At 38.9% G+C, this 24,657-nt stretch overlaps 2 protein-coding genes across 2 annotated transcripts; one reads left to right on the top strand and one right to left on the bottom strand.

Moving 5' to 3' along the window:
- Positions 1-3,560: 3,560 nt before the first annotated feature.
- Positions 3,561-9,070, top strand: crhbp (corticotropin releasing hormone binding protein). Its single transcript, XM_069706842.1, has 7 exons — positions 3,561-3,669; positions 3,782-3,875; positions 4,396-4,553; positions 5,275-5,485; positions 6,098-6,243; positions 8,117-8,234; positions 8,321-9,070. Exons 1-7 carry the CDS (start codon positions 3,580-3,582, stop codon positions 8,473-8,475), a joined length of 972 nt encoding a protein of 323 aa, XP_069562943.1. The 5' UTR covers positions 3,561-3,579; the 3' UTR covers positions 8,476-9,070.
- A 6,699-nt stretch (positions 9,071-15,769) lies between these two features.
- s100z (S100 calcium binding protein Z) lies at positions 15,770-18,586 on the bottom strand. The gene is made up of 3 exons (XM_069706829.1): positions 18,428-18,586; positions 18,158-18,330; positions 15,770-16,721 (listed from the first exon to the last, which is right to left on the bottom strand). Exons 2-3 carry the CDS (start codon positions 18,296-18,298, stop codon positions 16,569-16,571), a joined length of 294 nt encoding a protein of 97 aa, XP_069562930.1. The 5' UTR covers positions 18,299-18,330; positions 18,428-18,586; the 3' UTR covers positions 15,770-16,568.
- Between the last annotated feature and the right edge of the window lie 6,071 nt (positions 18,587-24,657).

The following is a 24,657-nucleotide window of genomic DNA, read 5'->3' as shown; positions in this document are numbered from 1 at the left end:
GCTGAAGTTGCTCAAGTGGACGCCTTCTTTACAGATTCATCAGAAAGTACAAACTCACTGTGCACGTCGCTTTAAAGAGGCAGAAAGTAGGTTTAATGACTGTCACCACATGGAGACGTCTGTATGCAAATCTCAGAACACATCAAATCTGTGTGCCTAATGAAAAGTGTTTGTAATTTAAAATGTATGTTTAATGGAGAATCTCCACCATTAAAGAGCAGCAGCCATCAGATTTCTGCTAAACTCACCAGGTGAAGTGGATGCAGTAGGAGACGTGGTGTATTAATGATAGAAATAAACAAAATATAAAACCCTGGAAAGAGAAAATAGGAGGTTTACTTTGTCTTTAAAGGGTTCATTATGCTCCGAACCCGGTGAGTGCTCTCTACATCATATTTATTTTAGAAAATAAATGCAGTGTTTGGAGTTTCAATATGTCGCGAGTACAGAAGGAATGAAACTAAACATGTAATTTGGCGTCCAGATGAAGAAAAGAAAGAAAACATTTCCACTTAAAACTGCTCCATCGCAGCATCACACCAAAGCATGTCATACACCCGTCAGTCTACTAGAGGACACCATGTCAGTGTCACGTTTTACCTCCGCTAGGCTTGAAAAAAACACGCATGTTTGACGTGGGACGAAGAAGGAGGAGATAAAATATCTAAATGGAGGTGGAAAAAAGGTGGGTTTGAAAAGTTGCCATTCAGTTTGAAATCACATCCGGAGAATTTGTGACAAACAAAACAACAGATGAAACAAAAAAAATATGTCAAAACGTATCAAAATGTCGTTAACAACAACATACAGTGTTTATACTGAAGCATGTTTCAAACAACTGTCATCTCCCCCTTCAAAGATTGGTTAATTGTTAATAGTTTGCTGGGTCTTTGTGATTGACATGAAATATACAGAATGATGTTACAGGTGCAGACAGAAAAAGGTGTTCTGGGTAACGGTAGGCATCGTGTGAAGCTGCGTTTCAACCAAGCTTGAACATTCAAATATAAAAGTGCGATTCCTGCGTGTTCGCCTGCTTCTGACTGGTTCAGTAGAAGATCATTATTTAACTGGACAGAAAACCTCGGAATTATTTTTAAGGTTTTTAGATCAGGATTTATGTTAACTATTTCTTCTTTGTCTCATTAATATGGAAGGCATCAGTCTACTTTATTTATTGGTGAAACAAAATGAAAACATTTTTTTTTATTACTTTGTGACATATTTCATAAAATATAAAACATATCCAGAATCCTATTTGCCTTCTGGGCATGTGAAAGCATTTTCATGGATTTTCCATTTTCTGATATGTTATTTCTGAATCTATTCCGGCACTCGTACCTTATCTTGCAGAAACAAACATGTTGTTTTGAGCGTGGATTACACAGAGGTCCAATTTCTGCATTTGAATGGATTGACCTTCTGAGCAGCCTGCGGCACCTGCAGACGGCGGAGACCGAGTCCAGACAGGTGGACGACAGGCTCCGAGTGTCCTTGACTTTCGGTAGAGTCTGAATGCAGCCGGAAACTTTTCATCAGTCGTGTATTTTTCTGATTTAATCTGACTGTTAATGAGGTTTTTCTGCCCAGAAAACATGTAAATGATGCTTTACAGATGCTACAGTGTGGTTTTAAAGGAAGAGCCAGATGTGTGACAAAAACACAATCATGATGAGAGAAATGAATCTAAATCATAATCAACAATTTGGCATGAAGCTTGTTTGGTATTGTGGCATCATTTGTGATTTGTTTACAATTTATCATTCAGATTTTAAACTCTGGGAGTATTAAACTCTCCCAGATAGAAAAGCATGTAATGTTTGTTTGGAGTCTTCTCACCCTCTGAAAATGAGCTAGACTGCAGTGCCGAGGGCCGCCGGGTTTGTTGTGACCGGATCGCACGAGGCAGGCGTGAAAGCAGCTCAGTGAACGGACTCAGGGTGTGAAGTGAAGGCTGTATAAATCATGTCAGGTTGTTACATGAGTTCCACGCTGCTGCAGGGTGAATGTTAAGTTTCCAGTTTTACTAGCAGACAGTTGAACAGATTCCTGCATCTCTCTCAGGTCCACCTCCTCCCTCAAACATTCATCTATGTTTTCCAGGTGATCTGCTGTCAGTGCATGAATTGCAGACATTAGGTTAGTTTACTCTCCTTCTAATTACACAAACCACTGAGACTGTAAATTCAGACCATATGAATGTGTTACGGAAACAAAAAGACAGAGTTGTGTAACTTAAGAAAAAGTAAATTCAGTTTTATAGTGATGATGCTCTTACATCCTCACAGTCAAACTTCATTTAATCCATCTCTCATTAAGATTAGTGCCATTCAAAGCACTTTACAGGTGTCATGTTAATAAGAAAGTATAAATGTAAACAATAAAACACTTTGAGATAAATAGACATCAAAATTTGACTTCAAATAAAAAGAAAGCGTCGTGGGATTGTTTTTGGTGCCATTTTTATGATTTTATAGTCTCATATTTATTTGTAGATCAGTTTATGTCTTAAACATTACATCTCCTTATTCCTTTCTTGATTCGGTAAGATGCAGCTTTGGGGCAAAGCAGTTTATATATACCAAGTATTGTACCCTGCAGGGATAATAGCATTAAATATCGACCTTTAAATGCCTGTTTTGATGTAAATATATGTTTTCTTACCAGATTAGCTTTCGTCATTATGGCTCAGAGACAGAAAGCCCTCGGCGTTAAATTTAATTCAATTGATAAATCAAATTAAATGAATGAATCCTGATTTCCTCCCATGCAGTTTTAGTTTGGTTCACTCTGCTTGTTTATATTTGTTTTCATTGCGCAATCATTATTTCCTTGTTTGCTTCGAAACTCCATCTTGACCTATGAGAAATAGTAAAAGAAAAAAAGTCCTATTTAAAAGTTATCATTTAGTAAAATAATATCACATGGTTTTCATCAGCAGATGAAGTTCAGTTGTAGATGTTTTACATAAAAGATAATCATTATTTTTCCTCATCCTAAGTGAGTTTGCTTTAATTTTCTATTTACAGACATGAAATTTTGATTCATAATGAAAGTATCCTTAAAATCTGAGTGAAGAGTTTCCATTCTAATGTAAACATGAGTATTAAAACTGTTCTGCTCCACTTTATTTATTTTGTTTAATGTTTATCTGCAAAAAGAATCAGGAAAGTTAGAAAGTGAACGTGTGTGGGGACATTTAAGTAAGTCTCCATCATGGATCAGCTGTTTGATGATGATGATGATGATGATGATGATGATGATGCTGCGGAAGGACTGCAGCAGCAACCTGGGACACTTTGATGGAGGATGACGCGTGATTTGTGTGTTGTGTCTCTCTCTCTATATGTCCATCTCTCTGCTTCCTCTTCATCCCTGCTCTCGTCACAACCACGCAATCGGTTGGGTAAGGGAGGGGTAGGTAGGGAAGGGGGGGGGGTGCAGTGGAGAGGAGGGGTCCACGGTGGGTGACAGCCACCGTGTCACCGGATCGATAGAGAGTTTGGTCGTATAAAAAGCTGCGGCGGCCGCTGAGCAGCTCAGACTATTCCTCCGCTCAGGTGCGCCGTGCAGACAGAGATGCGCGTCATGGAGCGCACGTTCCGGGAGCAACTCTTCTTTCTGGTGTTGTGTCTGTCGGTCCTCAAAGGAGACTCCAGATATATCGAGGTAAGAGTCGCAGCACGCTGAAACTTTACTGATATTCACTTTTCAGAAGATTTACCGATTCAACTTTCCTGTTAAACTTTACGCGTTTTTTTTTTTTTTCTTTCTCCTGCAGAACAACGAAATCTCCAAAGATGAATTATATTCATTTTTCAACTCGGAACTCAAGAGAGAAATACCTGAGGAGTTAATGTACCGCCGACCTTTACGTAAGTCCCGTGAAGTCTATATAATGGCTTGTTTTTATGTTTGAAAAAGAGACAAATTAGCATTTATTTATCTTTTGTAAATATCACATATAAGACATTTAACAGACTGCTTTCTTTTTCTTAATTTAGGTTTAAAATTAGGTTTCTAAACACCTTAAGACATACCTTTTTAACTTTTCATAATCTATTTTATATATATTTTATACTATTTTATATATTGTCTTCTCTGACATGTCACTTTTTATTGTATTCCTTTCTTTTATTGCTTCTAAAAATTGTTGCATTTTTTTTTTATTGTGAAGGAGACTTGACTTGACTTAAAATGGTTTAATTGGCATTATAAATTAATTATATTAATTTAAAAAAAAATAAGGACCAGTATATGAAAATACACATTATGTAATCAAATTTCTAAATAAAATGTTTAAACAAAATCAAAACAGATCTCATCCATGTTTAGGAGGGGTTTTTTCTATCTCTGATGTGCACCTGTAGTCTGATGGATGCGTGCTCCTCTCAGGGTGTCTGGACATGGTGGCAGTGGAGGGTCAGTTCACCTTCACAGCGGAGCGTCCTCAGCTCAGCTGCGCTGCTTTCTTCATGGCGGAGCCCAACGAGGTGATCAGTGTGGAGTACGACGGCGTGGACATCGACTGCAGGGGAGGAGACCTCATCACGGTGAGCTCACAGAGTCACAACATCTACCTCTTCTTACATATGAACAGTGTAGAGCAGCATCATCATTTCTCCATACAGGTCTATTATAACGTTCTGTGTATATTTAATAATTACAGTTTGTGTTTTTTTTTTTCTTGTGCAGCTTGTTGTTGTTTTCAACACTGAGGAAGCTTAGAAACCCTTCCTGATGAGACAAAAAAAGCTCCTTTAACTTAAACCAATTGTGTTCAAGCTGCTTACTTTAGGTGACCTGACCTTGTAGCCCCCCCCTCCCCGCCCACGCTGACTCTCTGCAGGCTTCACATTTAGGGCGGCACGGTGGTGCAGTGGTTAGCACTGTCACCTCACAGCAAAAAAGGTTCCGGGTTCGAATCCGGTCCTGGGCCTTTCTGTGCGGAGTTTGCATGTTCCCCCTGTGCTTGCGTGGGTTCTCTCCGGGTTCTCCGGCTTCCTCCCATCATCCAAAAACATGCACCACAGGTCAGGTTACCTGGCGCCGCGCTAGTGGCAGCCTGCTGCAGCATCTCCCCCCTGAGAGCCCCCCTGCTGTAGTGAAGAAATTTCCCCTCGGGGATTAATAAAGTGTATAAAATCAAAAATAGATAAAAAAATCAAAATAACATGATGATATAAAGAGTTGAATACCAAAACATCTTGTTATTAAAGAATATTTTTTACATCCTCCTCGGCTGAAGCCTCTGTGTTCTCGTGTCCCCTGAAGGTGTTTGATGGCTGGGTGATGAAAGGAGAGAAGTTCCCCAGCTCCCACGATCACCCACTGCCCGTGCACGAGCGCTACGTGGATTACTGCGACTCGGGGTCTCTGAGGAAAAGCGTGCGCTCCTCTCAGAACGTGGCCATGGTCTTCTTCCGCATTCATAACGCCGGCAGCAGCTTCACCCTGATGGTCAGGAAGCACATCAACCCCTTCCGTGAGTTCACCCGTAAACTCTCAAATATACACATGTAAAGTCAGCTCGTTCGTCTCAGCAGGTAATGTGTGACTCTGAGGTGATGACACGAGCCTGGCAGGGGTTTTTACTCATCAGCTGCTCCAACAGAGACAGTTCTTCATCACTATGTCTCTGGGTCAGAACCATGAACACTCTGCAGAGGCTGTTCTGCAGTAACATGGAGGGAGGGGGGCAAACCTGAAGTCCACATCGAACCCAAAACTAGTTCATTTCACTATTAAAGCAGATGTTTTTTTTTTACAAAATAATCATCACTCTGTTTACTTTAAAATCACCTGCTGACAGACTTTTTCTTAATATCTCTAAATATAACTCTTATCTGAGCTTCAAAAATCTGTTTAAATGATAAAGATAAGAAAAAATAAACAAATAAATTCTACATCAATGAAAAGAGGATGATGTAACCGACCATAAACATATGAATAATTGACCTTTGACCTCTGTGATTCGATGCCCCAGTACATGTTCTTTTACCACTCTGTTGTATCTATGAATCATCCTTCATGTTGTATGTTCCTCTAAAAATCATCCACCCTGCTTCACAACGATCCTCTGCTCGTCTCTCTGCAGCCTGTAATGTCATCTCCCAGTCACCAGAGGGCAGTTACACCATGGTGATCCCGCAGCAGCACAGGAACTGCAGCTTCTCCATCATTTATCCGGTGGAGATCGACATCTCAGAGTTCAACCTGGGTCACTTCAGCAACTTCCCCAAGGTGAACAAATTCTTTAAACACACTGTAATGATGCCTTTAGGGCTCACAATATTCTTTTGTCAGGGTTTGAAGACTTATTCAGTTTAATGGAGACGAGTTGAAATATTGTTGTTCAGAGAACTAAGAGTAGAGAGGAGTTACAGTTTGGTAAACACAACAGCGATGTGTTTTTCCAAAAGAAATGCATCAGCTATTTAGGAATCCTCACAAACAGGACTTTTACATTGAAAACAGTTGTGATTTGAGTGAACTAACCCTTTAAAGACTTAACCATAAGTACAGTTTTAATATTACAATACATAAACATGATTAGCTTTTACATCCGTAGTTTAAAAATGATTAGTTTTGCAAAAATGAAACAGGTAATTTATTGGGTTTTTCCAGAATGAACCTGTTTGTTGTGGTCTCTGGTCAAAGCTGCATTATATCAAATTGTTATATTAACAATAGGTCGCATGAAGGCGCACCTCACAGGTGAATTATCAAATTATCATCTGACTCTGCAGTTCCCCTCATTTTACAGTTTTGGTTCAGTTGTGACTGTCAGCTATTTTTAGAAATACAGAACATAGTGAAACACTGAGCTGCTAAAAATGCTGATATTTCAGTCTGGAGTTGGTGGAGACGAAAGCAGAGCTGGAAGGCGATTGAATGTTGGACTTAATTCAGCAGGTGGTCAGAAACACAACTCCAAACTGTCCAGTAGCTGTTTGCTAACATGTTAGCTAATTCAACTTAAAGGTCCCATATTGTATGAATTCAGATTTCTGTGTATTTTTGGATTATAAAGCTTAGGCTTTATATAAATACTGTGAAAGTGTCAAAACATTCAGTCCACAGAGAAACGCACGGCTCATTTTCAGCAACTGTGTTGTTTGAAAGTTTGTGATGTCACAAACTCATGCTCATCTCATATGCCCGCTGGCAGCACAGTCCGCTGTCCAACCTGTTGTCTGGAAGAAAACACAGACCGGTTATTCCGTGAGCAACTTGTGGTTGGTTTTGGTGTGCGTCATTCAGAAATGAGTCAGCTAATCAGAGGAGAGGATCCTTGATATCGATGCACCTTAAAGACACAGACACAAAACAGCGTTCTATTGGTGGAGCTCCAGAGAGAAAACTTTTTTGAGATAATTTTTGGTACTTAAAATTAGAAAAAGTATTTTTATGGATTATTTAAGGAACAAACACAGGATAAAATATAAAATATGGGACCTTTAAATGATGACAATATGACAGTGTTTTCAGGTCATTCCTTCTCCACCCTAATGGCCCAAAAAGGATCTAATAATCAAATTCCTTTTTAATGAGAGCCCTTTTGATGCTGAATTTTTTTTTAGGCTGATACCAATATTGATATTGAGGAGTAAAGAAATGATAAAATATCAATAAATTGGCAGATATTATATCTATATACAGTATATATGTATACAGTATGTATTGCAGTGATATCTCAAATGTAGTTATCAAACAATTTTGTAATTTGTGACACAGATATGAATCTGATGGAGGCAGAATATTTGGCAGTTTATTGTCCTCACCGACATCACTGAACTGAAAATTTACTGGGAATTTAACCATGATAAAAAAAATAAAGAAAAATTTTAAATAGATAATAATAAGAGAATGATTTCAAACCAAGCATGTTTTTCTACATTATGTTCAGTAAAAAAATAAAATAAAATCAGTCGGGCTCTAGTTTTAATCAGAGATATTCTACTCTTCCACTGGATACAAACAGAGAAACATTTCTTTCATCTGTATGTTATTTTTATTCAGATTAATTTATGTCATTCTGTAACACATGGATCCTGATAAACTAACGTACTGTGATGAACTGAATGTCCCTCATTGGCCATATTGTCTTCCACAGAGGTCCATGCCTGGATGTGCAGAATCTGGAGATTTTGTGCAGCTTCTGGGTGGAAATGGCATCGATACGTCGAAGCTGCTTCCTATCACAGACCTCTGCATCTCCTTCACGGGACCCAGTAAGTCCACACAGACCTCCGTCTTCATTTAAACAAACCTCTGGATGAACTGAGATTTGTGACATGTCCTCTTCTTCCCCCTGCAGCCCACATGAAGATCGGCTGTGACAACACCGTGGTGAGGATGGTGTCCAGTGGCAAGTTTGTCAATCGGGTGTCTTTCAGCTACAGGCTACTGGACAGCCAGGAACTCCAGACCATCAAACTCAACAACGTGGAAGATTTCTGTTTCAATAACTGAACCGAACCGAACAAGATCAGAACCTGACAAAAGGATCATCTGACTGCAAAAATGTTTTTAGATTATTTTATTCAAACCAACAAAACCACCCGGTAGGTCCTTCTGATTAGTTCAAATGTCTGAAATCCAAAGACATTGACATAAAAGTGAATAAAAAATAAAACACATACTGTCATAGGTATTATATGAGACTCCAAAATTTACTGGCCTTTCGATTTATTTATTTTATTATTTCATCTTTATTTATTTGCCTCGTTGCTAAATCAATTTTAATTAAGTGTCCTTTTGTGTTTGGTGGAACTGCTCTTGTTTTTGTTTATGCTCTGTGTACAATATGCATATCTATGAAGATGATGAGGCTCATGGTCTTGTTATTCTGTTCTTTATGGGTTTGTGATCAACGTTGTTGAAAAGGAATGGTGCTAAAATGAATGTTACCTTCTGTTTGTGTGACTGCAACAATGTGTTGAGCCATTTTCTGCCGCAGAGGGTAAAGGTAAAGCGATAAATATGATAAATATAAGCACTCATTGCCAGGATGCAGTTAAATTTGATAAAACATTTTTGTAATAAAACTATACTGCATGACAAAGCACTAAGCTGTGGTTTTCCTCTTATTTCAGTGATGCCAAAAACATACTTCCTCTTTTAATATATGAGAAACAAAGCTGTGCAGCACAGCACTCTGCTCAGAAACACATTCAACCTTACAAGAAAGAGATCATCACATTTTCAATGGGTATGAAAATTTAATTTACATTTAGTAAAGTACTGTACAACTATTACATTGTTTGCTTCCAGGTATCGTTCTGCAAACGCTTCATGTTGCTGTAATTGAGTTTAGTTTCATGTCATCTTCCATCAGAATGTAAAAGGAGGCTGGCAAAAGATAACAAATGCATAGCATGTATTTTATTCCGTATTGTGGTCAGCTGTTTTTCAGATAAATATCACAAACGGTATATAAAAGTGTTTGTAGCTTCCGGCTCTGAAAAATGAGGCTGATGCAGAAGTGCTTTAAGCTGCAATACCACCGACTGCCACTAGAGGTTGGCTCCAAAAAGCCTCCCGCTCCGTAGACTCTCATTCAACTTCTCTCATCAAATACTAAGTCAGTAAATGTTTTCCCACTAATTATCTCGGTGTTGTTAGCTAAAGTCACTCCTTCTTATTAGTTTTCTGGAGGTCGGTCTGAAAATAATCCGTTATTAAATAGAAAATAAGCTTCAAAAAGATGTGTTTTTGGGGGTTTGTCTGTTTGATTGACAGGCGTGTGGTGCGATGCTATAAACTCAGGAATAGAAGGGGAGACTGTGACCATATTTGGTCAGATACTGAATGTGTGACACTAATCTTTGGTATTCACCTTGAAACTAATTGTTTAGATCTTCTGTGCTTTTGGGTTAAAGATGTTCGAGAAGCATCCACGTTTTATGATTTGCAGCTTCTTTGCAGTAAATTTGAAGCATTATCTGCTGTCATTGCTACAACTTCAGAATCAGTTATATTGAATATAGAATATGGAAATCCTTTATGGTCACTAAAAAAAATACAACAGAATTAGGAGTGCTACTCCTGATCAGTGCAGATTTGAGACAAACAGACAAAAAATGACATCCTATGAATATCAAAATATTTTAAAAAATACTTAATTTTTTTTAAATAGTTCAAAGTATTGCAAAATGTTTTTTCACAGGTGGATGTTGCACTGTGAATGTTATTAAAAAATGTCTCAGCATTCCTCATATCATGTCTGTATGTTGGTGGAATTGATGGCCCAGAGAAAGAAACCCTTCCTGGGTCTTTTGATGCACCTGCAGCACCTTCCAGAGGGCAGTAGGTTGAACAGGTGGTATCCAGGATGAGAGCGCTCCTTGATTATATTTCTGGCTTTGCAGTGAGAGCTGGGGATGTATTCCAGGGAAGGATGAGGACACCTGATGATTTTCTGCAATTACCACACTGTGATGCCAGCACACTCACAATGTTGGAGAAGGAGTGAGGACCAGGAGCTTCTCCACCAGTCAGTTTGTTTTGGACAAATTCCTTCAAAGGGTCCACTGTTACATGAGTGTGGAAAGAAAAGGACGAAAACTGTAACTTGACTGGCTGGAGGAGGAAGACAACGACAAGGATGCTATTCTACTTCGAGAGGTTTTCTGGTGATGAATTTCGGTTCAGATGAAGATCCTGCCCCTCGTCGTGTCTCTTCTGTGTACTGCTCCATCAAATAACTTTCAATTCATTAGTTTCAGTTGAGGGAAAAGTTTTGGAGGTATTTATTGCTACATCTTCCCAGACAGCAATGTTTCTGTTTGTTCAGAAGTCGTATAACGGAAGGGCGTAATCATGGTATCGACACTGAGGGATTCCAAATGACATTTGCCCACACTGTGACTATGCTGTGATTATACATACGCATATATACATATATATATATATGCATAAAAAACATAAACAAATATGAATACACGCTCACATATATATATATGTGTGTATGTATATATATAATATATTATATTAGCATGTCATCCTGAATATGAAAAAAATCATACTATAGTATGTCATCAAAAATATTGGGAAAAAGTCATACAATAGCATGTTGTCAAAAATATGAAGAAAAAAAAATACTATCGAATGTCATCCAAAATGTGAAAAATAAGTCATACTATAGCATAGTCTTAAATATGATAAAAAGTCATAGTAAAGCATGTCATCCAAAATATAAAAAATAAAATACTATAGAATGTCGTCCAAAATATGAAAAATAAGTCATGCCATAGATGTTGTCCAAAATATGAAAAAGAAGTCATACTGTAGCATGTCGTCCGAAATATGATAAAAAAAAGTCATACAAAAGTCATACATACATGTCGTCCAAAATATGATTAAAAAAAGTCATACGATAGCATGTCGTCCGAAAAATGATTAAAAAAAAAGTCATGCAATAAGAACATCCAAATTCCACATGGAAAGAAGCAGGTGGGTATCAAACCCAGGTCCTTTAGACTGTCAGATGACAACACTGACAACTGCACCATTGTGTTGCCTGCCAGAAGTTGAACGGAAGTCATACTTATACCATGTCGTCAGAAATAGCACAAAAAAGTCGTATTTCTTTAATGTCGTCCAAAATTTAAAAAAAAAAAGTCATACTATAGCGTGTCATCATAGCTTCCTTCTCAAAGAAGGCAAAATGATGTCCCAAATGTCCATTTTTAGCAAACGCTACTCAAACAGGAGGAAATGTTGCATTTTGAGTGGCAGTTTCCAGCAAAACCTGTGATTAGCTATAAATAAACTAATGTGCTCATGTCAAAAATATGTCCTTTAAAGAAATCTTATAGTCACAGATAAATAAGATATCAGAGGTTTTACGCTGAAAACCTTTGTAAAAAAAATATATATAAATCTTAAATTTTGACGTCCTGTATTTGACATCGCATGTTTTACTTCATGAGTGTACGGTGTATTTCTCTCCAGCTCATATGTTTGAAAGTGTGTTCTGCTGTACTGTTACCATCTCCAGCAGCTTCCCATGTATTCCCTCTGTGCTCAGTGATGTGATTAATGAACAAGCCCGGTGACGCATTTACTCCATGACATGAATAATCTGAGGCAACATGGTCTGTTGGTTGTTTCCTATGTAGTTATATAAACAGTATTTAACATGGTACAGTACATTTACTCTATAAACAATCAGTTGATGCTGTGCAGCAGTCACAGCTCTTTAAAATAGTCCAAATGTGTGTTTCAGATTGACAGGTCTGAATTCCTGTGCTACTCTACAACTTGAGAAAATTACGCTTGACATTTGAATTTAGCCTTTCTGAGGGGAAGATTATCAACAATTTGCCAATCACTCAGCAGGGGCACGGAGCACATGCAGACACTCAATATTTTGAGTGCGGCGCGTCTCGAAATATCAGACTTGCATATTCATGAAGCCAAAATATTTGTTGCTGTTGTAATTTATATACAATATTCATTTTATTCAATGCTTCAGTTTATCATCAAATAACTAAAAAAAACTTACCACCCCAGCTCTACTTTATTTTTCGTGTTTATTGGTGATTGTACTCACAGTAAAATGTTAAACTGGCAAACAGTTTACAAATTTGATAAACATCAGCAAATTGGCGTCATCCAAGTGGCAGGAAACCAATTAACATGTACACATCCGTAGTGATTATGAAGAAATTTTTACTTTCTGTGTATATGTTTAACCTTTCTAACTTTATGATTTAATTTCTTTTATATTGATGTTTTTAATTTGATGAAATAGGAGTACGTTTTTATGTGGACCAAATCAGCCACAAAAAAATACACAATACAGACAGATGGACGCACTCAAATATTCCTCAGTAACACTTGCAGCTGTGTAACCTTCCCTCTATGCTCAAGGTTAATATCACATCTTCACTTTTCTCATCAACAGCTGACTTTGTTGTTTAAGCTAAGAGAATGAAACCATTAAACACACACACACACACACACACACACACACACACACACACACACACACACACACACACACACACACACACACACACACACAGGTCACTCCTAATGAGGAGTTGTGACACAAACAGTGACGCACAAAGTGACGAAACGGGGCACGACCAGCATGTGGGAGATAAGGGCTCGAGGCATATTTGAAAGACATTCGTCACAGGTAGCAGATACATTTGGATGAGTGACACTTGGAGTGAGGAAAAATTCTCCTGGAGACCTTTAAATGCACCAAATCGACCTGTAGAAATCTGGATTTATGTGGTAGTTCATATGGAAACGTCTCTCAAGGGGAAGTTTTCCAGGCCTTTTCCCTGCCTTCGTCATTGTTTACAGTTCACTTCCAAATATTAAATATTAATATCTTGTACACATTTGATAATACTGCAAATAATCCAGCAGCAGTAACTATCTGGTTCACACTCCAACACAGTGTGGTGATGCAGGAACAATACACTATATAAAAGTGTTCGTAGCTTCCAGGTCTGAAAAATGAGACCGATGCAGAAGTACCTTAAGCTGCAATACCCCCGAGTGCCACTAGAGGTTGGCTCCATAAAGCCTCTGGCTCCGTAGACTCCCATTCAACTTCTGTCATCAAATACATAGTCAATACAATTTTTCCACAAGTTATCATGGTCTTCTTCAGTAAAGTCACTCCGTCTTATCAGTTTTCTGGCGGTCCATCTGAAAATAATTCGTCATTAATTATAAACTGACTCTTGAAAAGCTCAGTTGTCCCCAGATCATCCTAATATGATCACTTCCGTTCTGCTTGTCTTGTTGTAAATCTGTTTAACTTTATTTCTTCTTAATTTGTGCTGCTGCCTGTCTTGGCCAGGAGTCTGTTAAAAAAGAGATTTTTTATTTTTTTCCTGGATGAAGGTTGAATAGAATGAAAATCCATTTTGAGTAACAAACTCATTATCAAATGTAGTTTCAGCTTTACTTTAATCTAGATGAAAAATGATGACAACACTGCCTCTTAGCTGGCTGAAAAATGTGAGAGTTGCACGTGCACCTCAGGTGCAAGTATTTTTGTCATGCTGCTTCTTAATATCCAGGCATAATTTGTCTAATTTTACCCCCACACTGACAGGACTTCATGATGCTTCTGACACAGGAAGCGATGAGCTGGTCCCGACTGATGACTCAAACGTTATGTTCTCTGGGAATACGTTTTTCTGTGCTGGAAGCCAGTTCCTGAACATTCACAGGAAATAGACATGTAGAGGTGGAGGGAAATAATAAGAGCGAGAATATAAATATCCACATTTAAAATGATCAAACGACACTTAGGATTGATTGCAACCTTTTAAAAATGGAAGAAAAAACATAATTACTGCATGGCGTTCTCCCATGGTGATTATCCTGCTCGATTACAGCCAATCACAGACAAATTGCATTGTAACAGTGAGGGTTTGCGCAAGCACCATCTGTGCTCATAAAAGCTTCACACTTGTCACTGTATTTTCCTTCAGTAATTTTCCTCCATGTCACAGCTGAGAATGTCACTGCAGATTGACGGTCTTGTCTTTTGGGGAAACGGACATACAGAGGAAAACCCTCAGAAAACCCAATTTACACGCCTGTCCTCCAGGTGGAAGAGGACAGCGTCTCTGCTGGAAGGGAAGACGCGTCCGTGTGTTCGGCTGATGCTGCTGGACCCAGGTGGTCCGAGAGCGTTGGGATCACCATGCGTCATCCAGACATGCTCCACAGTCATTTCCAAAAAGCACAGCCTCTCACGCCTTGTGAGGCGGTCCGGTGAGGGGAAGCTGAGTGAGACTCGCCATAGCAAATACTCGCACATCTCACGCACTCACGCACTCGCAAATCTCACACACTCACGCACACGCACATCTCACACACTCACCCATTTCACACATCTCACAGCTGTGGGAAGTTACTCAAGCAGAGAGACTTTAAAAAAAAAAAAAAAAAATTTTAAGTACTTTCCTCAAATACTTCCATTTTATGCTGCTTTATTTATACATTTTAGAGGGAAATATCATATTTTTTTTTACTCCACTCCATCTACAAAAGGGTGTTTTGGTTATATATAACTTGTCATGGTCCAAATACCTAAATTAATAATATTTCACCCCCATTAAAACCACTGTCCACGAGTGCACTGGCCATTGGGAAAACTGAGGCAAATCCTGGTGGGTCGTTGCGTATGGGAGGGCCCTCTCTGTGTGCCTGTCATTCAGCGTGTCTGAATATCTCTCCCAGTATCTCCATAAAAACTGCTCGCTGCATTAAGTTTGGGCAAAGTGTATCCGAGAGGATTTCTGGTACCCGTGAATGTGGGTTTTAAATCAAAGCCATCTTATTTTATCAGAATGGCCTATGTTTTGTTGCTGTTGAACTTTACCACCATCGACTGGATTTTAAGATTCATGACATTTAGAAGGCCAAACGGGCAATCTCGCAATGTTAATAGAAGGTAAAAAAGATTTTTGGATCTGCCTCAACACTGTTCCACGTGATCCAAAATTTAACCGTTTCTCCTTTGGTCCATGCTTCACTCTCCTACCAAGTTTTATGAAAATTTGGCCGGTAGTTTTAATGTTATCCTGCTGACAAAACAAACAAACCAAAAACTGGCAGAGTTAATGACCAACTACTACCAAAACTACTGAACTTGTTTTTTGGATGATTTAATAATAGAATATATATAAAATAAGATCCATTAACCATTATCATTTTGAATATAGTACTTTCTTTAATCAGTGTTTACCTTTTGAGAAATAATCCAAAAAAGTCACACGTTCTCGTTTCCAGAGGGTACGGTGCTGTTTATTTACTGCTTTTAGTTTTTACATGATGCCACACAGTCTTCAGTAGCAGTGAAATATTTTTTTCAGGTAAGTTTTCATTTGAAAAGCCGTTGCTTAAAGTCACATATTAATCAAAAACAAATAGATTTAGGGATTTTAAAATATTTCGAAATACATAAGGAAAGAAGAAAAATCTTTAACACAAAACATATTTAAAAGCATTACATGTTGCAGAGAGTGTACAGTTAAACCCTCATCACTGACACATAAAGTCAACCCTTGGATTATTCACTGTGGTCCTGTGCATCTTTACGTCAGCAGGAGGGGGAACGAGTATTTCTCTCTCTGAGGAACATAAACTGGGGCACACTAAACGCACCGTCAGGAAAATATTAGATGTCAAACATTTGACATTTAAACTCGAGTCTCAGCTGGGACAAAAACTAAGGAGGTTTTAAAACCACATTTTTGGATGACAAAGACGTCTTTTTTTTTCTACGGGAAAGGCCACCGAATTAATTGTGCTGACAGCAGTTTAAAAGTTTGAAAACAACAGTTTGATAAATGATAGAAAAAAAACGACACGAACAACTCCACGGATGAGTTATTACTTCACTACATCTTAAAATGACTAATGTGACATCAGGTGACTGTTTAACAGCTCCAGGCTGTAAATTGGTAAGACGTTTTTTTCGTTGTTCATAAATATTAATTAATAACCGTATACTGCAGAAAATGCTACCACGAATGGTTCATCTGATGGGACATTAAACGTGTTAAAGCATTAAAGCTAGACATCTACTTGGTTTTCTTCTGCTGCTGGAAGAAGTCATTGCAGGCGACAGTGAGGGCGGCGACCAGCACGACAAACTCATTGAAATCCACCTCGTTGTCTTCGTTAGAGTCCAGGTCGTTCATGATTTTCTCCACCAGCATCGGGTCCTTCTGGGACTGAACATGGAGCAGACGAGAAATAATCATGTTAATGATCCCTCCTGTGAATTTTAAACCTGCATCGACCCCTCGGATCCCCTTTTGGCCAATTAAACAAACCTTCAACGCGCGGTCATAATACGGGAAATATCCGCGCACACATGCTGTGGCCTGATTGTTATTGGAGTTCAGCACTGACTCGAGGCGAGGGCTGGCGTCTGTGTGCGACACGACTCTGTCCAGCAGAGCGATGTCGCTGCTCGGTGACCCGAGAGCTGCAGCTGATCTCACCGCACATTTACTGCTCCGCTCGTCTCCTCCAGCATCGACCAACAAGACACGGCTTTCCTTTTTTCCAGCTTCCGACCTCACGGGCAGCGCTGATCTTTCCTCATTAAAGTCAACACCCCCAAACAATGAAGGGGGATTTATTTTAATCAGGAAAGTATGCATTTTTTCAAAAGACTCAAAGCTACATTTAAGCCCTAATTTGGTTAAAGTTGACAACAGACAGCATCGAGGAATAAATATATGAAAATTCCTGCCATGTTTTATCAGTAAACAATCCCAGAATTCCTCAAAAATACCAAACTTATTTACTATTTTGTTTTCAAATCTGACTTTCAACCTTTTCTCCTTTCCTGCAAAACCCTGTCTCACACTCAGACGGCAGCCTCCATGCATGCATTTCTCACACCATAAAGGAACATTTAATATAAATATAGTGTATAATATCTCTAATAATCTGTCCAGCTTTGGTTCTCGGGTGTCAAAAGCGTCTGCTGGTGGAAGCTGAGGCTGACCGTCTCGCTGCCGCTGCGTCTATTCTCAGAGGTGACTGCAGCCCACGGGGATGTGATGACATCATGGGAGTGTCTATATTTGGAGGTGACATGGGCCACTGATGATGATGATGATGATGATGAGGATGAGGATGATGTGTGAGCACCTGAGGCTGCCCGTCCGCATGAGGGAGGACAGAGAGAGATAACTGAAGGAGGTTTTCAGACCTCGGCCGTACGTGTTGGTCTCAATCACTGGAAGTCGCTCTGCTATCACACCGACTCAGGAGCACCCGGACTTATCTCTAATGACCCCATCTATCTCCTCCTCCAAGCTCTTCATTTCACACGGTGCTGCCATGTGAGAGCCACCAGCAGCTACACTTCGACGGCAGGATAGCGATCAATGAAAAAACTATTTCCTCCATCAAACAGCATCATCTAATTAGACTTTTCAGTGGACGAAGCCTCCTCCGTACAGAGCCTCAAGCAAACTGCAACAATCAGGGTTGGTCATTAAAGATCAGTTCAGGGGACGTGAAGGGTCTGTGGTGAACTAACACTTTCCCAATAATTAAAACTCACACAGAGGAGGGTGTTTCCTGAAAACTCCCCTACATGACATAACAGCTTTGATTTAAAGTAATCATAATGTGTAAATGTCCACGTTACCGTGAGGAAGTCGGTGAGCTCGCTGTTCAACAGTTCCTTCAGCTCGCCCTTGTTCAGTTTGTATTTGTCGCCGTCGTTTCCAGAGTAGTTGTAGAAAACCGTTATCAGGGCGTCCATCGCACCCTCGAGCTGGCTCGGCATTCTGCTGGGAGGATAAAAGCTCGGGTAGTTTCCTGGAAAACAAATGTTTTACCTCTTTAATTAACTCTAAACTATAACGTAAATAAGAGGACGAAGCAGAGTAGTTCTGTGTGAGAGAGGAGTTCTCACCTGGTTAGAGTCCGTGCAGATGTGATGAGAGACGCCGCGGCGAAGCTTGTTTATTAGGAAGTGGAGAGACGTTGAGTGGGCCGACCTCTATCTTTCTGGCGCTAATTAATTCCACAGGTGAGACGCCCATGGTAACCGTCTTCCTTTCCGGGTTTTAATCAGCGGAGTTAAGTGGAAAAACAAAACATGTACCAATGTAACCCTGCAGGCCCCGCGGGGATTCACCAGAGCCAGAGGCACGCGTGTTCCTCCACACACGTCTGTAACACTTTATACTTTATACCTGAGGTGACTCCGGCTCTGCGTAATACTGCATCACACACCTGTCCACCTGATCAGGTGTGTTCACCCTAACACGGGAGAAACAAGGTCGAGCTCGTGAGGGTTGAATCTCTGCGTTCAACGATAACTCAACTTATTGCAGCTTTTTCATTTTCTCTCTTTTATTTCTTAAAGCATTTATTTGAGTTCGTGAGCCAATAAAGCAAAAAGAATATCATATATTTTTTTTAATTATTATTATGACTGTCCTGAGTTTTTTGTCAAATTTTCCAGCTTTCATGTCCTCATGTCCTGAGATTCAGCTCAGGAGAAAATATTATGTGGAAATAGATGGAGGTGAATATGCTCAGGGGACGATGGAGGTTTCCGTTTACTTTAAATGGACAGAAAATATTCATTAAAATATTTTCCTTATGTGCTCGGCTGTAACTGATTAACATATTACAGTGTTAGCACAGTGGAATAAACTATTTATTAAATATTCATATACACTGCTGATAAGTGTAAAATGGGAGCTGTTTGAATATTAACAGTACATTTACTCAAAAACAAATTTAAGTTTTCCTCACGTACTTTAGTTATTCTGTGACTTTGTAATCTTGCATACACACAGCTACATTTCACTGGATATTATTGTATTTTTTTTACTTCACTCCATGTATTTGACATATAAATAAAACTACAATAATAACTGCAAAGTTCTTGCACACTTGAAATAAAAAGGTCTGACTGTTCAAAAATACTATTAAGTCTCAGTAAAGAGTATAAAATGTGTATCAGCTCCATCATAGCTGCTTAAAATGCTACATATATGTTAATGTATGTGTAATAATAATCCAATATAATATGTGCTAATCTGGCTTTTACTCCTATATTCTCAGTGCACGTTGCTGATTTGATGAATTTGTGTCCTTGAACCTCAGTAACATTTTGAATTAAAGAACTCTTCTTTATAATAATGGAGCGTTTTTACATCATATCACCACTTTTACCAAAATACAGCATGTTCTTCTGTCGGACTTCTTCCTGCTCTGATGATTTAATTCAGACAGGAAGCTTGCTGAGTTCAACATCTACAGTAACATGAACATGAAGCTGCTCGTCCCGATTATCTGGAATTTAGCTCATTTCACTTCAAATTCCTGAAACTATTTCAAAAAAGGCAAAAAATGATTCATCTGTTTCTTGCACTGCAGGTTGTTGTTTTTTTGCTCTCTGGTTTGATCTTTTTTTATTCTGTATAGTTTTATGTTTATATCCTGTCTTGTTCAAAGTGCTAAACAATAAACAACGTTTGCCTTAAAGTTACTTTCCTCCACAAATATACATATTTTTTTGTTGCTTATTAACAGCTTTGCCAAATCTGTATAAATCCATCTTATTGTAAGTAGGATATTTAGTTCTAGCTGTGGATATAAACATGTTTCTGCCTCCTAGGCTCGGTGGTTTTAATTAATTTCATTTCATTTTATTTAGGTATAAAAAAAAAAAAAGAGTTTGTCTTTGCTGTTTCTCTTGTTCCTGTTTTCTCAGTTTCACCTTGTGCTTCAAACTCGTCACGTTCTCACCGTTGGGTTTATTTTTAGCCTCTGCGGCTCTCGTACTTTGTCATTTAGTGTCCGCCGGTCGCTCTCACACGTGAGCGCCCCTCCTCTGTCACTGTGTCACTACTGACGGTGGAGAACAACACTCCATTCAGCCCTCAGCCCCTGAAGACAGCACCTGAGGGATGCTGGCTGTCAGCTGCTCCTCTAACTTTTCTTCCACTCGCTGCCCCAAAGAAAATAACTTTCCATTTGTTAAGGTGATGAAACATTTTCCCTCACAGCTGCAGGTAGTAAATGTTGCACAGGAAGTGAAACATCCGACACAAACTGACGCTGCATCAAACGCTCAAGTGTTTTTTTTAGATTAGTGAGTTATTTTAGAGATCAGCTTTGCACAAAATATAATGTTTTTACGGGCGGCACAGTGGTGCAGTGGTTAGCATTGTCGCCTCACAGTAAAAAGGTTCTGGGTTTGAATCTGGGCCTGGGCCTTTCTGTGTGGAGTTTGCATGTTCTCCCTGTGCCTGCGTGGGTTCTCTCCGGGTACTCCGGCTTCCTCCCACCATCCAAAAAACATGTGTCTCAGGTTAATTGGTGGTTCTACAAATTGCCCTTAGGTATGAATGAGAGCGTGAATGGTCTTTGTTTCCGTGTGTCTCTACGTGTTGGCCCTGACTGGCGCCTTGTCTAGGTTGTACCCTGCCTTTGCCCAAAGTGGGCTGGGATAGGCTCCAGCCCCCCGTGACCCTGTTCAGGATAAAGCGGGTATGGATAATGTTTTTACATGTTCAGCAATAGAAAGTAAATTATTTTCCAGAATTGTTTTATTAGAATATGAAAAGCCACGGTTCTCTCTCTACATCTTTTATTAGAAAATCTTTTTTTTTTTCTTTTAATCTTAATGATGCATGTCTATAATCTACTGCACTGAACATCTTTTTTCATGGAAGGATTTACACAAGAAAATTTTTATTTTAATGACCACGGTGCTCTTCTAATTTAATCATAATTTATTAAACATGACTTTATATACCCTTTGACAAAAACACAAAACATGACTGACACTGGGTTCAAGTGCCATTTAACGTGGGTTTTAAAGTCCTGTTTGTGGTCCTATAAGGACAAAAAATAAATAAATAAATAAAAGTGTGTCTGCTTCCTACCTGACAGGTGATGAATCATTTCATATCCTCTGGTGAACCGTCAGGTCGTGTGCAGCATCTTCAAGGTCACTATGACGACAGAGGAGATGTTGATGATGTTTCAAACCTGTTTGACCTGCAGTCCTGCAGCACAGAGAAAGTGGTTCAGTTAAGATACTGAACAAGTCTGTTTTATTTCTGCAGTGCCAAATATTAACACGTCATCTCAGGATATTTTACATAGTAGGACCGAGACCTGACAATATTGACAATATTGTATATAAGATTCATTTTAAGTCAAATTTTTCACCAGTGAAAGTTCTGGTCTGAAGTATTACCGTAGTTGTCAACCTGTTTGAGTATAGATAGCGATTTAAGGAGGATTTCTCACCGCCTGAACTTCATTGATCATTTTTGTTGCTTTATAGTGATGAATAATAATCATAATAATAATAAAAGTTTATTTAGACGGCACTTATAAAATAGGCAAATAAAACCAGGCAGAAATATGACAAGAGCAACAATTAAAAATACAATACATTGGAAGTCTTAGAGGCAGGAAAAAAAAATCAAAAAGTGTGCTTAGAATTAATAAGAAGCTTTTCTAAAGAGATAAGTTTTAAGAAGTGTTTTGAAAGATGTCACTGATCCGATGATGACGGTTGTTTCTCCGCAGCGGCATCACTCTTTACTTTCTAACTGCAACAGTTTCACATTAGTACAAACCTGTCTTCACTGGCCCGTAAATGAGATCACATCATTTCCTGGACTCTCTTGCAGCAGAGTTGCGTCTATTTTCTCCCTCACGAGTGAAGCGAGGCTCACACCCTGTCATCGTCTCCTCAGACACCGAGCGGTGCTCAGTAGTGATGTGGTGAAGCTCCACTTCTCATTGATGTCACCAACACCTTCGGTAACGTCTGTGATTGTTTGTGATTGTCCTTATTTTTCCCCTCGGACACTTTTTCTTATCATATCTGACAACGTGGCAACAACCAAACTGTACTCCTTGAAAGAGTTCATACTTGTGGGTCAGATGGCGGTCAGATCTGCTGCCTGAAGCTAACTGTTATTTATATATTTTTTTTTACTTCTGTGACTTTCACTGTTATTTTTTTTTTCTATGTTTGACTTGATATGAAGGATCCACAGGAAACATTAAGCTTGAGGTTAGAAGAGAATCTCCAGACAACATGCAGCATTCTGCACGTCATCGCTGCATGTTATTGATGAATCACGGAGCTCTGCAATCACTTAAGTAGCTTTTTAAAAAAAATAAAAAATAATCACTGTTACTGAATAGGCCACTTTCATTGTCACCAATATATTGTCTGAATTGTGAAGATAAATATCATAAATCAATTTCACGTGGTGCGGAAACACAAATTTTCTTGGCTGCAAATCTGGACTCCAACAACAAAGTTTAACCAGCTCGAGTTTTCCACAAGTCACAGTGTGCATCATTAGTTAGACGTTGGTTTTATTGACGGGTGTCATCTGTGACCGTTTGATTAAGACTTGACATTTGCTGCCCTCTACTGGCGGAAATCAGAACGTGTACTGAAAGTGTACTTTATGATTTTGTTAATGCCCTGTGGTAGACCTACATTTACAATAATTTTGCAAAACACATCCTGTTTCTATTATACATTCCCATTATATATTATACATTTTATTTATTTTTATATTAAACAGAAAGGACCAGCTCTAGGGACCAAAATAAATTTCTTCCAACAGAATATGTGAGGAGCACTAATCCCTAAAAACACTAAACCTTTTAACGTGTAAAAAGGAATTAATGTAGATTAAAAGAGACGAAAAATCATAAATACCTTTTAATAAGAGGGGTTGTAAAGTTGTCTGCTGCGAAGAATCCGATCGATGGCATCCTGTGAGGAAGAGAAAGTCCACGTGATGAATGATTGATCACATGATCTGACAGATAAAGACGCTTTGAACACATTTTAAAACTTACAAAGTTAAAAGGAGGCCTCTGAACTTCTTGGATGGATCCTGTATTAAGAGGGAGAGAGTAGATATGATAAATGATCAATCAGATGATTCACGTGTTCATGATAAAAGTACCACTGCAGAAACTGTAAAACCAAATTTAAAAAAACTGGTTTCCAAACTCGTTTTTCAGTTCTAAAACAGCACTGATATGCTTGTAGCCTCATACATAAATAAATAAAACTAAACGCTGCCAGCTAACACACTAATGTTGATAAATAGTTCACAAAATAATTATATTTCTCCAAAAACACAACATTAAAAAAAACATTTTTAGCTCTGTGTAAAACATAAAGAAGCTAGATTACTGGCTGCCGGCAAATGTTAAACTGCATTTGCATTTAGAGAAGTGGAAAGCAGCTAATTTAGGAGTACAGTTATATTTTACTGTCATGTTATCACCATAATTTAACTAGTTTGTTCACTGCTCGTGTTTATTTTGCTCAGTTTTATCAACATGACCTTAGAGGGCTCCTGCGGTAGCATGCAGCCTAATGTTAATTATCGTCACCTCTCAATGTTGTTGTTATTATTTGTTCGTTTCTTAGCTCACCACAAGTCCTACACTAAGCTCCACTATCGGCGTTGTCTTTCTCCCTCTCCTCATGCTCCTCGCTGGGCCCGCCAGCCCCTCCGCCATCATGGTCCAACTGCATCATGGGTAAGCGGAGAGCGGAGACAGAAAAGAACAGCATACATCTGAAACGTGCAACTCCAGAGCCAGAAACACATGCAGAAAGGTACCGGGAGAGAGAGAGAGAGAACAAAAAAAGTCAACTACTGAGGAGCTACAACGTTTTGTAATTCTGGCATATAAATGTGTGGAGATTGAAAGACCTCCCCAGTGCATCATGGGAGGTCTCCTAGCAGCGAGGCGATTAGTGGCAAAATAATGGTTTAGGTTTAGTCACCTAACACAAAATATTCGAGATAACAAATTCTTAAAAATTACTGAGTAAATTGAATTAAACTTCAATTGTTTCTTCCAACCTTGATAAGAACTAAATGCACCTCGTGTTGGGACGATATCACGACGGCTTTTCCGAAGTACGTGGTAATAAACTCTTGTAAACAAGATTTCTTTTGATAATGACTGTCTTGACCACATCCAGAGCACGTTATTCAATAAAATGTCATCTTCCTGCACCACAGAAACAAAAGTTGTCGTCTCCAGTTCAGTTTTGATCAATGAAATCTTTTTTTTTTTTTTTTTTTCTGTAAATAGACTCAAACCAGCCGAAGCTTTTAT

The sequence above is a fragment of the Brachyistius frenatus genome, unplaced genomic scaffold, assembly GCF_029030835.1.
Source record: "Brachyistius frenatus isolate BFR_SWC_R1_liver_20210118 unplaced genomic scaffold, ASM2903083v1 Contig_3, whole genome shotgun sequence".
Classification (NCBI taxonomy): Eukaryota; Metazoa; Chordata; class Actinopteri; family Embiotocidae; genus Brachyistius; species Brachyistius frenatus.
Note: the sequence above shows the minus strand (reverse complement) of the source record. Positions and strands in the feature narration are given on the sequence as shown.

Excerpts from the sequence above, each read along its gene's own strand:
- s100z (XM_069706829.1), bottom strand. The coding sequence starts at position 18,298 with ATGCCGAGCCAGCTCGAGGGTGCGATGGACGCCCTGATAACGGTTTTC. Across the intron at positions 16,722-18,157 it reads AGCTCACCGACTTCCTCACG|TCCCAGAAGGACCCGATGCT; the intron begins GTAACGTGGACA and ends CTCCATGTTCAG.
- crhbp (XM_069706842.1), top strand. The coding sequence starts at position 3,580 with ATGCGCGTCATGGAGCGCACGTTCCGGGAGCAACTCTTCTTTCTGGTG. Across the intron at positions 5,486-6,097 it reads GAAGCACATCAACCCCTTCC|CCTGTAATGTCATCTCCCAG; the intron begins GTGAGTTCACCC and ends GTCTCTCTGCAG. Across the intron at positions 6,244-8,116 it reads ACTTCAGCAACTTCCCCAAG|AGGTCCATGCCTGGATGTGC; the intron begins GTGAACAAATTC and ends TGTCTTCCACAG.